Genomic DNA, 13,430 nt, shown 5'->3' with positions numbered 1-13,430 from the left:
TTCATCTGTTAATGGATGCTAGCATTGTTTCCAGGTTTTGGCTGTTTTTAATGAATTGTTTTTGCAATGTTTGTGAATTCAAGTTGCTATCATTCTTGTTAACATTTGCTATTTGTCAGCTTTTAAAATTTTATTCCTAATGGATGTATAATGGTTTCTTATTGTGACTTAAGTTTATATTTCTCTTATGACTAAGGATGTGAGCATCTTTTGATGTGATTACTGGCTATACATAAATCTTATTTTGTGAATTGTGTTCAGTCATTTATTTACTTTTAAAATTGAGTTGTTTGTCTTTACTGAGGTGTAAGAGTTCTTTTCATATTGTACGTACAGCTAGTTTGTCAGATAAATACAAATTACAAATATTTTGTCCCATTCTGTGGTTTGCCTTTTTGCTTACTTGATCACTTGTGATATCATCAATATCATTGTTGTGGATTATTTTAACAAGATAAAGAGCAGATGATGAAATCATAGCAGAATATGAACTTGTACATTCACTTTTAGAAAGGTCCCTTGATCTGGTGATTGGACAGTGGGAGTGAAGACTTAACAGTGAAGTAAGGCATGTCCTATTAAGTCAGAACTAGAGAACTATGGCCGAGTCAGTAAATATATCAGAAAGCAAATCTCTTTTACTGTTGCCAAGCAGCAGTCTTACCAGTCTTTCCTTCCCAGTCCTCAAAAACTCTCTTCTAAACCAGCCTCTGTTCTTATACCTGCCCTTCCTTCGTCTTCTCCTGTTTTAAAAACCGAGCACAGTGTTTTCAGGAAGAGAAGGACTGGTTCTCAACATTGATACTTTTAATTAGTAAGAGCATAGTGATTGGATTTCCATTGTAGCATTAGAGTTAAAGCACTTTTGGAAGCCTGAGGCTTTTGGTCTAGGGCTGGGGTTGGCAAACTATAGCTGTAAGGCAAAACCCAGCTTGTAAATAAAGGAAATTATTTATGTTTTTGCTGTGGCTGCTTTCATATAGTGGCAGATTTCAGTTGTTCCAAAAGAGACCATCTGGCCCACAAAGCTTAGATGTTTATCTGGCCTTTTACAGCAAGTTTCCTGGCTTCTTGTCTAGGGAGAAACTAGTCCATTAACCTATAAGCAGCAATAAAATGAGTCATTTCTGTCTGGTTGAAAACAAATGTTTCCTCAGAGACTCATAGTCACCACTCATGATAATAAGGGGGGTACTATCCAAGGCCTTCTCTCAAAAATATAATAATATGTCCAATACATCGCACCATCAGAAATAAGCTCTTTTTTTTTTTAGAGTACATAAGTTAGTCACATAGATAGATGTGTGTGGTCCTTTAACAGCCTTCTAATAAACACTTTATAAAGTTGCCTCTCTGGTATCTCTCTTTGCTCTTATAGCCCTGTCTGCCCTAAGAGTGATGCTAGAAAAGTGTTTTCAATTAAGACAGTGTGTCAGGGTTTGGTTTGGAGAACACAGACTGAACCGATGATTTGTCCTTCTGTTCACCCCCCTCCTTCCTGGATACATAGGTAAAATCAGTGACACCAAGAAACAGATAGTTGGGTTTCTTGGGTGAGCACTGGCCTTACAGTCTGGATGCATTTAACTGTGCCATGTGCTAAAGATTTTTATTTGTAGGACAAGTTACAGAATCGTATTAATTTCTCATGTCTTTTATCAGTTTTTTTTTTTTTTTTTTTTTGCCAGTGTTTATTTGAATTTGTCTATTCCACCATGTGTTCCTTCAGGCACATGCTTCAAGTGTCCTAAGTCAGTATCCAGTTTCACTCATCTTCCTGTTGATCATCATTTATAAATTGACCTATGGTAGAAATTCCAGCCTCCATCTTGTTTCTTTTGTCAGAAATGGATTTATTTCTTTTTTTTTTTTTTAATTGTGACAGAGCCATTCTATTAGATATATTTGATTATGATGATATGACTTGGTTGATAATCATAATTCATGTGAAGAAGATGTACTTCATTGATGTTCTACTTTCTTACCAATTCATGATCATTAGAAATTATATTTTAAGTTAAAGAATAATGTTAAGATAGGATTATTGATAAGGACACATTTTACTTTGCATCTAAATGTTAACTGTGATCATCATTTTAATCTCAAATGAGATATATGTGAAATTGTTATGCATTCTAAGAAGATTTCAACAAATTTAAAATATTCTTTATAAGCCAAAGCAATATATACTTATTTCTGTTCTAGTTATTTTTGAAGATGCCATTAAGTTATATTAATACATTACAATGTTACTAAGTTTTCACTGAAGTGAAACTTTTTTTCTGAGTTGCTTATCTTTTGAATAGAATTTGTTACTTCTGAAGTGCTGTCAGTTTCCCAGCCCAAAGATATAAGGAACATAGAATCTGTTCTGTTCGTGGAGTAAACTTAAAAATAAAATAGAAAGCCTTAATAGGATGTTAGTTTGTTCTGACATGTCCCCACTGTATATTTTTAGTGCTTAACATGTTCTTACAGTTAGTAGGTAGACAAAAGCTTCTTAGGGAAAAGTAAAAAGTATCTTTGAAGTCATGCACATTTGTTAAAATTATAGCTGCTTGTTTTTTAGACATGTTTTATGTTTCTGTTTAAATTTCTAAGTTTTATTACTCATATAATTTGATAGAAGCACTCAGAGTTATAGATTTATATAGTAATAGAACTGCTCAATTGTCCAGCTTTCTTTCTGTCTATAAAGCTTTTGGGGGACATGCTTTATTTTTGTTTGTATTTATTTAAAATGCAACTATGTCTGTAAAAGTTTAATATTAGACACCTATACGTAAAAGCAAGTTGTATAATGACATAATGCTCTTTTGCTTTTCCACTTTAAAATAGCAAAGAATATTATATTTTACTTCAATTGCATATAAATATTTATCCAATATCCCAAGAACAAGACTTATATTACTAAAAATCCCATGGAATTCTTAAATATCAGATTATATTTTAATAATTTAAATGCTATTGGATACAGGATTTACTTATTTATAAAATACACACGTTATGTGATATAAAAATATGCATCCATTCTTACTGGATTTCACATACAGTAGTCAAGCTCTCTAGCTCTTTGGTACTCTGATTTAGCTATTTAACATAGGTTTAAAATTCTTCTGTATTTATGCAATCTATGGTTTTGATAAGATACTTTTTTATAAATATAAGTTAATTATAGTAGCATAACCAGTCTTTGATTATTCACGATGAGTGAGGAAAAAGCAGAGCATAAAAAATTGCAGTTTAAAAATAATTTTTAAATTTTAGTTAAGCATTATTTTATTTTCTTCAGTAACAATTTCTGCAACCCACCAAACCACTTCAAAAAATTGTCAGTAATACATTTAAGAAGTAGCTAAGTTGACAGTTTATATCATTTCATATTAGCTTATTAATCTGGTTTCTGCTAGAGGTGCTAAGAGTGAATGACTAATGACTAACAGCAGTTTGAGATGAACCACATGCTGAATAACTCTCTTAAAAAACTGCAAATGAACTGAGTATTTCCCAGAATACTTGTTTTCTTATTGCAGGAGTATATTATTCTGACCAAAAAATGCCATTACAGAAAACACTATAATAAAATACGTGGATGTTTTGTCTGATTCATAGAAAATGCTCAGATAATCTTAATAAAGTTCTTTTTTCTGATTCTAGTTCTTTTAAATAATGAATTAATTGTTGAAATGTTCTGCAGATTCTTAAATTATGGAGGCCTTTTATTGTCATTTTTCAAGGATCCTACTTAGATAAAAATCCTTATTGTATACTGTTTTCATTGTGGTTATGGAAGAGAAATCTCTTAGCCCTGTATGAAGATGAAATTGCCCTTTAATATTATTCATATTTATAACCTCAGTAATCTCAGCTAGTAAAACAAAAACTTTGTAAATGCTCTAAAAGCAGCCTGGACTAGACCCACCTGATTTAGAGGTGTGTACTTCTTCTCATTGTCTTACTGGAAATTTATAATCATATATTTATGCTCCCTAACTCACCATTGATATGGACTAGCATAGATTGTCAAGGAAGAGAATGAATTCCAGACAGTATCCAGATTTTAAAAATTCTATTATCAGAAATAATTTTATCTTATAGAGTTCATTTTAAGAAAGTTTTTTTAAACCTCTGTTTACAACCAACATATTTTCTAAACCTATCAATTTAGTACTGTTACTTGTCTATACAAGTAATGTTCTTAAATTTTTTCAGAGTTCTTATAGAATCATACAACTAGTAGTGTTCATTAAATACTGTAATTTAATTACCAACATTATTATATTTTATTCTTATATCCATTTTGACAGTCTTCATCTTTTTCTAAAAAAGAAAAAAAAAATAGACCAAACAAACAAAACTCTGAAGGTAATCACACAAATTTGTTAGCTTGCACTTTGATCTGTCTTAAGACAGGCACAGCTTTCCCAATGGCCACTCACCACTTGCAAGTAGTCCGGTGACTTTTAAACAACATTAAGTTCATTCATATGATTACCTCAGATTGTGCTGGGAAGAGAAAGAGGAGACTGGTATTGCAAAGCTGTTACAATCCCTTACTTTTTATACCTGATTGCAAATGTTGACATTTATGAACCACTGTTTAACATTTCTTCTCAGTTCACATACTGAATTACCTGCCAATCATTTCTTTTAAGATATTTTGGGGATGGTTATAGTAAGTTTTCTTGAATTGTAACAAATTTAAAATTTAGCATTTGTTAAAGGAAAAATTCTGATTGTCCTTTTTAAAAAAATCATTTATTTGCTAGGTAAATTCTCTTCTACACTTTATGAGACTGGTGGCTGTGATATGTCACTTGTGAATTTTGAACCAGCAGCAAGAAGAGCATCCAATATCTGGTATGTGTGAAGTCATTTTAGGAGGGTGTGTGTACTTGTATATATTTGCTGTTTTTAAAGTTTTTAAGCCTTTAGATGCAAGTGTTTAAAAACATTTGTTTATATTGGCTTAAATAATTTGTCATAGTGCATTTGTTTCTAGAGAGTTAAAGTAGAATTTGTTTCTATGGGAAAAGGAAAGCATTCTTAAAACAAAAGCTATCCTGTGTTTTTAAAAATTAAGTAAAAATTTTCTGTTGATCTTATAGTGAGACAGTGGTTTCCACAGTTGCAAATTTAACTATAGATTTCATTGTAAATATATGATGTAAAAAAAGCTTATTAAAAATATTTATACAACTAAGTTCATACCCATCAATTCTCTTTTTCTTGTGTATAATTAAAATTTTTCACTTCCTTTAAAGGGTTGGTCAAATTTTTTAAATGATCAGCTTTCATTTGTTTTATTTATTTATTTTAAATATATTTTATTGATTTTTCACATAGAGGAAGGGAGAGGAATAGAGAGTTAGAAACATCAATGAGAGAAAAACATTGATCAGCTGCCTCCTGCACACTCCCCACTCAAGATGTGCCCACAACCAAGGTACATGCCCTTGACCGGAATTGAACCTGGGACCCTTCAGTCTGCAGGTCGACGCTCTATCCACTGAGTCAAACTGGTTTCAGCAGCTTTCATTTGTTTTAAAATGTGTTTACCAGCTATAAAAGGACGGAATTTCTTTCTTTTTTTAAAATATATTTTATTGATTTTTTTACAGAGAAGAAAGGAGAGGGATAGAGAGAAACATCGATGAGAGAGAGACATCGATCAGCTGCCTCCTGCACACCTCCCACTGTGGATGTGCCCGCAACCACGGTACATGCCCTTGACCAGAATCGAATCTTCAGTCTGCAGGCTGATGCTCTATCCACTGAGCCAAACCTCGGCATGAGGACGGAATTTCTTAAATCATGGGTTATGTGTTACATTTAGTTTCTTTTTTCATCTTCCCTTAGGAAGTTGCTGCTTTGAAATACATTATTGATGAATTAATTCACTGTTTTCATTACAATCATTTTATTATTAGGATTTCCATTTAATAATAGACACACCTATTTAAATGTACACATCTATAGGCAATTCACCTAGTTTTTTTTTGTTTTTGTTTTTTAAGTTTTAAGGTGTTATATAAAGGGACAGGATCTTATAATCATATAGATGAAAAGTTACTTATCTGCTGAAAAGATAGAACATTTAGAAAACCATACCCTTACCGCTCCTTTCGTCTAGTTTCATAATTTGTGTCAAAAATGATGAATTTGGTGTGTTAGGTATTTTGTAGCAGTCAAAACAGTAGGAGAATGGAGCAATGGAAACAATTATGTTTAATTCAAGACAAAAACAATTCCTACACCATAAATGTGGTAAGGTCTCACAGTTAAATCTAAGCTTGACCTGTGGACACTGAATTGTGTTTCTGGGCCTGTATAGCTAAATTTATCATGAGTGCAGGAAATATGTTAATTGCTTTCTTAAGCACTCTTCATAAAAACCTTTTGATAAAGGTACCATCATCCTGTTAATGATGAGGAAAACAATTATAAAAAAGTTGGGTAATGTGTCCAAAATTTCATTCATTTGGTGAAGAATTTTGAATGTTGATACTCTGACCCAGTGACTATGTTCTTAATTACAACTCTAGGAAAATGATATTTTGCATTTTGAAGTTGACATAGAACAGTGAAGACACTGTAAATATCAAACACTGTTAAAGGATTTATTATTTTCCTGTTATCTGGAAAGCTCTTTATTCCCTAAAGTCTTTTTTCATTTTATTTTAGTGATACCGATTCTCATGTATCCAGTTCTACCTCAGTTCGATTTTATCCACATGACGTGGTAAGTTTTCCTTTATTTTTATAAAACATTGTGCTTTCAGAGTAGGTTGCTACACAAATCAGAAAAATGAATTTTGTTGAAAAATATGGCAAAATACTTTTGCTGTCCTATAGTACATCTCTTTTTAGTCCTTTGTTAAACAAACATGTTTAATTAACTATATATGAATCAATTATTAGGCTTTTGAGAGTATTTTGTAAAGATTACTCACCAATGCCATAATCTGGTTGTGCCATTTTAAAACTTTGAACATTATGATTTTGGGGTATTTATTGTTTATCTATCAGTTATTTATATACCAGTGTATATGTTTTGGAAGCTTAGTGATGATATCACTGTATAAAAAATATGCCACTTAAAAAAGAAAGTGCCATATAAAATACAATGGGGATATTGTAAAAGGATAATACTGCCTTTGCCCTATACTAGTATACTGAAGTTGGGAAAGACAAAATAGATGTAATTCATTTAAATAACACATAAGAGATATAGGTAGATAAATGTGTTGCCAAAGGGATTAATTATTGGCAGCTTCCTGAAAATGCCGAGCTGTGAATAGGGTTTTAAGACCATACGTGTAAGTTGGCATAGAGCAAAGGTTTTTAACTAGTGGACATTTGGCAATGTCTGGAAACACTTTTGCTTGTTACAGCAGGGGGAATTCTACTTGTCTATAATGGATAGAAGCCAGGGATGCTATTAAACATCCTACAGTGGGCAGCCCAGCTCCCACAATATAGAATTATCTGGCTCACAATTCCTGTAGTGTCAGGGTTGAGAAACCCTGGCATAGAGTGTAAGATGGAAAGTGTTTGGGGAAGTCTTTGTGAATGTTTAGAGATAGTGAAAGTAAGTTTTCTTGATTACCGTATTTTCCGGCATATAAGACGACCCCCTAATTTTTACAGTTAAAACATAGGTTTAGGACTATATTCGCTGTATAAGACTACCCCCCACTTCCGAGGCAACACCAGTTCTTTTTTTAATAGACCGCCTCTCTGACTCTGGCCAATCCAAGCAGGCTTTTTATGCATGCAAATTATACATGTTCTGTACTGGAAGCTACACTGTGTTCTAGCAAAAAGCCTGCTCAGATTGGCCAGAGTCAGAGAGGCGGTCTATTAAAAAAAGAACTGGTGTTGCCTCGGAAGTGGGGGGGGGGGTAGTCTTTACAGCGAATATAGGCCTAAACCTATGTTTTAACTGTAAAACTAGGGGGTTGTCTTCTACGCCGGAAAATACGGTGTATCTACACGAGAGGCCCGATACGTGAATTCATGCACCAGGGGGGTCCCTTGGCCTGGTCTGCAGATCGGGCCAAAACTGGCTCTCCGACATCCCCTGAGGGGTCCTGGATTGCGAGAGGGCTCAGGCCAGGTTGAGGGACCCAACAGTGCATGATCGGGGCTGGGGAGGGATGTGGGAGGTTGGCCAGCTGGGGACGGACTACAGGAGGGCTTCAGGGTATATGTCCAGCCTATCTTGCTCAGTCCTGATCAGCTGGACCCCAGCAGCAAGCTAACCTACTGGTTGGAGCATCTGCCCCCTGGTGGTCAGTGCACATCATAGCAAGCGGTTGCGTGGCCTTAGCATATCATTAGCATATTACCCTTTGGGTGAGCAGCCAACTGGACAACTGGACACTTAGCATATTAGGCTTTTATTATATAGGATATGTTTTGAAAAGTAAAAATTCCCTTTGTTTTTGCTGTTGTATATTTTTGGAAATCCCATAGGAAAGGAAAAATGGGAATAGTTAGTGTTTTTGGCTAATAAATGAGTGAGAGCTTTTAGATAGTAAAGTGCTAGCTCGAGCTGTGCTAGATTCAGTAAACTTTGGATTCTTTCAGAGGAAGGGGAAACTTGTAAACTGATCTGAATGAGTTAAAGCTGAAAGAAATGTAATGTGGTAATTTCCTGAAAAGCCTCAGATGAGCAGCCTGCCAAACCAAAGGGAGGGGGCCAGGGTGTAGGAGGGATTTGTAAACAATGGCAGTGATAAGGTAAATGGGAGTTGAAAGTACTGAATCCAGTGCAGAGGAGCTTAGATTTCACATGGCAGTGAGGTTCATAACTTAATGAGGAAAGGCCATAAATGGAGCAGGGAGAAGGGAAGCCACCAGTAATTCACTGTAAGCGATTTTAATGGATTTACTAGCTAAACAATCAAAACATTAAGATTTCACACACTTTTTCTAATAAAACCTTTCCAAAAGGCCTATTGATTAAGTTTCTAATGGTCATAAGACATCCATGAGGAGTGAACTAGTATAGAAAATTAAGGAGGTTTAGATAATTTCCAAGCTAATTGAGTAGCCCTTGAATGATGACTTGATTAAAGATATTGTAAGCCTCTTAATGCTGACTTTCTTTTAGCTCTCTCTCCCGCAGATTCGATTGAATAGACTATTAACCATCGATACAGATTTGTTGGAGCAACAAGACATTGATCTAAGCCCAGACTTGGCAGCTACTTATGGTCCAACAGAAGATGCTGCCCAAAAGGTTAAACACTATTACCGTTTTTGGATCCTGCCTCAACTATGGATTGGCATTAACTTTGACAGACTCACACTTTTGTCCCTGTTTGATAGGTGAGAATATAGTATGATATTAAAGATGTATGCAGATTTTATTTTTAAATTGAAATGTCTCTAATAACTCATTGAGGTTTTTACTTGGTTAGCATGTTGAAGACTGTTTTCTACTTTGATTCTTTGAGATAAAATTTAAATTAATAGGGTTCCCAAACATTGATTCTCTTGAATTCATTGGAAACCTTGTGTGTATATAAAATATTCATGTAATCATCAATGAGTCATTCCACTAAATATAAAACTCAGAAAAAATGAAGTGTTAATTTTTATCAAGTTACAGATAACATGACCCTAAATATAAAAGACATAAGAGGAAACTTTTGTTTCCTATTTCTTAGCACTAATCTTAATAGTAATCAATATTATTCTCTTATAAACTTGTTGACTAAATGCTACTTCTAGTCAACATGAAGTAACAAAGACTGGCTTTATCATCCTACCTGAAACAATGTAAAACAGACAAAATGCAGGAAACAGTCATTTTCAAGAAATTGGAGATGAGACAACAAATGGTAGTGATTCCTGAGAGATGGGAAAAAATTATATGAGCCATAGAGTCTAGCATACTTCCTGAATTAGAGATGGAGCTAAGAGTCCAGAGGACAGAATATCAGAGAAAGGGTTACTGTTCACAGAGAGGGCCTCAGATCTGCAGTGGGGTCTCCGTGACTGTTCAACAGAGTGCTGATGAGTGAATGTATGTGAAGAAACTACCTGAGGCCAGGGAAGGAACCATGTGAAAGAAAAAGAGGAACAGGGCCAGGAATAATGCCTGTTCCGACCAGCCAGATGGAAGAAACTCACAAGTCATATTTCATGGTGCATTGTGTAGCATACTCAAGAAAGCCTTGCCCTAGAAGTAGGAAATAATACTGTTTTCAAGTAACATAATAAAGCTCAAGAAGATTTATAGAAATCCAGTTCTCACGCCCACTAAGTTAAGATTCACTATGTCTGGCATCCAAAGATTATCAATTGTTCAAGGAAGGGGTAAAATATGATTTATAATGAGGGAAGTAATATATCAGTTGAAACCAACCTGTAATTGTCACAGGTATTAGAATCAGCAAAGACATTAAAACTGTTATAATAAAAATATTTTTAAAAAGACCCATGTCTGAGGCAAAAAGTACAATGGATGCCATTACTATTGGATTTCCATGTGCAAAAAAGAAGGAAAAAAAAAAGAATTGTATTCTTATCTTTCACTATATTACAAGAATTAATTCAAAGTGGATCATAGGGCCCAGCCAGCTAGTGTGGCTCATTGGTTGAATGTCACCCTATGAATCAGAAGATCACAGTTCAATTTCCAGACAGGGCACGTACTAGTACCCAGGTTGTGGGCTCGATATCCATTAGGGGGCATGCAGAAACACCTAATCATTGATGTTTCTATCTTTCTCTCCTCCCTTCCTCTCTGAAATCAGTAACAAATATATTTAGAGGCCCAAATGTAAAACCCCAAACTAATGAAACTTCTGGAAAAAAAATATAGGAGAAAATATTTGTGACCTTGGATTAGGCAAAATTTCTGATACGTAACACAAAAAATATGATTAGTAAAAGAACAAATTGATAAATTAAACTTATCAAAATTTAAAACTAAGAAAGCCAAAGGGGAGCACAAGTACAGTGTCTAGCAGTATAGATGGTTTGTGCAGTAGCAGGATTGATGAGTAGCACCGGATTCATCAAATCTGGTCCACAGCTGCCATATGAGATCAATAAAAATACCACTGTTTATTTTGAAAATTCTATAGAACTTTGTTTAATTTTCTAGAACTAACATGAAATAGTAGAGGGATGTTTGTGAATATTAATTTTTAGGACATTTGAGGACTAAATATGGCATTGACAACAAATTAATACAAACATTCTTATGGTTATGAGAATAATTCTTTATGCATTATAGAACAATACATAGAAAGATTTGTAAGACAGAAAGAGACCCTTTATAATCCTCCCATTCAGAGAGAACCATTATTAGTCATATCATTTTGATATGTTGTCTTTTTTTAACTCAGATCTGTACTTTTTTAAAATAAACAGGACATGGTTTTGTGTTCTGCTTTCTTTGTGTAAGAAATGAACAACTTTTTAAAAATATATTTTTTTATTGATTTCAGAATGATGGAGGGGAAGAGAGAGAGAGTGAGAGAAACATCAATGATGAGAGAGAATTATGGATCGGCTGCTTCCTGCATGCCCCCTAGTGGGGATCAAACCTGCAATCCAGGCATATGCCCTGACCAGAAATCGAACCGTGACCTCCTGGTTCATAGGTCGATGCTCAACCACTGAGCCATGCCAGCCAGGCACAAATGAACAACTTTTAAATTTAATTTTCTAGAAACTGTTTTGAGATTTTATTTTTCAAACTTGTTTTGTTGTATAGCTCTTTTGTCACCCAAGTTGTTTAGTTATTTTGCAACAAATTTGACAGAAAAAGATGTTAAGAGTAAAGTTTTTAAATAGAAATGAAAACTATATTATGCATTAAAATAAATACTTCATAGTCCATTATAGCATGCTTTATTTATACATAAGAATTTGTTTTCATTTTCCACATAACTAATTTCTTTTTCAGTGTGACCCAAAATCTTACTCAAACCCAGTACCAAAAAAAATCTCAGCAAACAAACTATGAACTTAATATTGATGACTTCCTTTACTTCACTCTGATTAATTTCTTATATTGATGATATACTTACTCATAAGTTTTCCTATCTACAGAAATCGTGAGATTCTGGAAAACGTGTTAGCTGTCATCCTTGCTATTCTTGTGGCATTTTTGGGATCTATTCTTCTCATACAAGGCTTCTTCAGAGATATCTGGGTCTTCCAGTTCTGCCTGGTGATAGCCAGCTGTCAGTACTCACTACTTAAGGTACCAGCATCTCTTCTTTTCTGACTGTGTTAAAAGGCAGAAAGTTTCATAGCACTCACTGAATTATATAGTAAGGATATTAATTTTAAATTTATTTTTATTAGATGTTTATATTAGATTGGTTAGGGAGTAAAACGGACCTATGAACTTTAAAAATTAATGAAATGTAAATGAAGCTTCCTTAAAGCCATTTTTGGTATTAAAAGAAAGTATTTGGGCATTGGTTAAAATAAAAATTTCCATTTAAAATTTTTATTTCTTTTAAAGTTATCAACATAAACTCTGTATTTTGTCTTTTATCCTATATGTGAAGTTTATTAAAATTCATCATTGATAGATAACAATAATGTCAAAACTAGTGTATATGTTCCTTTGGGACATTGGAAAGAGAAGAGTGGCATCCTTTCGCTGCTGTTTTAATAGTGGCTCTATAAGGTCAAAGTGGATCAATTTTAAGCTTCCCAAAGTGGGAGAATCAAATACCACATTTTTTTACCTTCTATGCAAAATCTGTGGACGGTTAACATGGACTGTTTCCTTTCTTTCATAATCAGTAAATATTCTTGCTTATATTGGTTATTTGCCTGACATATGCTAACATGAAGAACACTCTCCCATCTTGAAAACTATTTGTTTAGTTCTGTTTATACCATCAGCTGTCCAGATGTTATTGATAGGCATCTGACTGAATAAGCCACCATGTCAACTACTTCATTTCTTCAGGACTCATCCATACTTTTTCCTTATTGCAGTACTAAAATTACAGTCTTTGTGGTTGCAAATAATCTCAAATTGCCAAATTTATGTCCTTTTCTTAGGCTTCATTCTCTATAAGTGCTCACTTAACATCTATGAATACTGTCTTCTATTTTTACATTCTCTTCATTATTGTCTGTGACTTTATTTTATTTAATATATTTGTGTTGATTTTAGAGAGGAAGGGAGAGGGAGAAAGAACTAAAAACATCAGTGACGAGAATAGAGCCCACCGAGGAGAGAGCCCACAACTTGGGCATGTGCTCTCACTGGGAATTGAACCATGACCTCCTGGTTCATAGGTGGATGCTTAACCACTGAGCACACCAGCCAGGCTATGCTGCTATCTTGACTGGAAGCCGCTCTTTGTTCTTTTGACTACTTCTTAATTTATGAGAATTCTTTAGGGTTTTCTTTTGCTCTCTTTCCCAGTTTGCAATTCCTT

The 13,430-nt window shown here is 34.2% G+C and overlaps 1 protein-coding gene across 12 annotated transcripts in view; it reads left to right on the top strand.

Moving 5' to 3' along the window:
- Nucleotides 1-13,430, top strand: part of PCNX1 (pecanex 1) — a 143,251-nt gene that overhangs the window by 66,610 nt on the left and 63,211 nt on the right. For 10 of the 12 annotated variants that reach the window (XM_036432620.2, XM_045579178.1, XM_036432604.2 and 7 more), the window contains 4 exons: nucleotides 4,770-4,860; nucleotides 6,685-6,742; nucleotides 9,119-9,336; nucleotides 12,076-12,229. In XM_036432620.2, the coding sequence (XP_036288513.1) occupies nucleotides 4,770-4,860; nucleotides 6,685-6,742; nucleotides 9,119-9,336; nucleotides 12,076-12,229 (521 nt within the window). The remainder of the gene's footprint in view (nucleotides 1-4,769; nucleotides 4,861-6,684; nucleotides 6,743-9,118; nucleotides 9,337-12,075; nucleotides 12,230-13,430) is intronic. The other 2 variants (XM_036432594.2, XM_036432636.2) reach the window with 1 other exon arrangement.

This window comes from Pipistrellus kuhlii, unplaced genomic scaffold (assembly GCF_014108245.1).
Source record: "Pipistrellus kuhlii isolate mPipKuh1 unplaced genomic scaffold, mPipKuh1.p scaffold_m20_p_1, whole genome shotgun sequence".
NCBI lineage: Eukaryota > Metazoa > Chordata > Mammalia > Chiroptera > Vespertilionidae > Pipistrellus > Pipistrellus kuhlii.
This window is presented reverse-complemented; position numbering and strand designations above follow the sequence as displayed.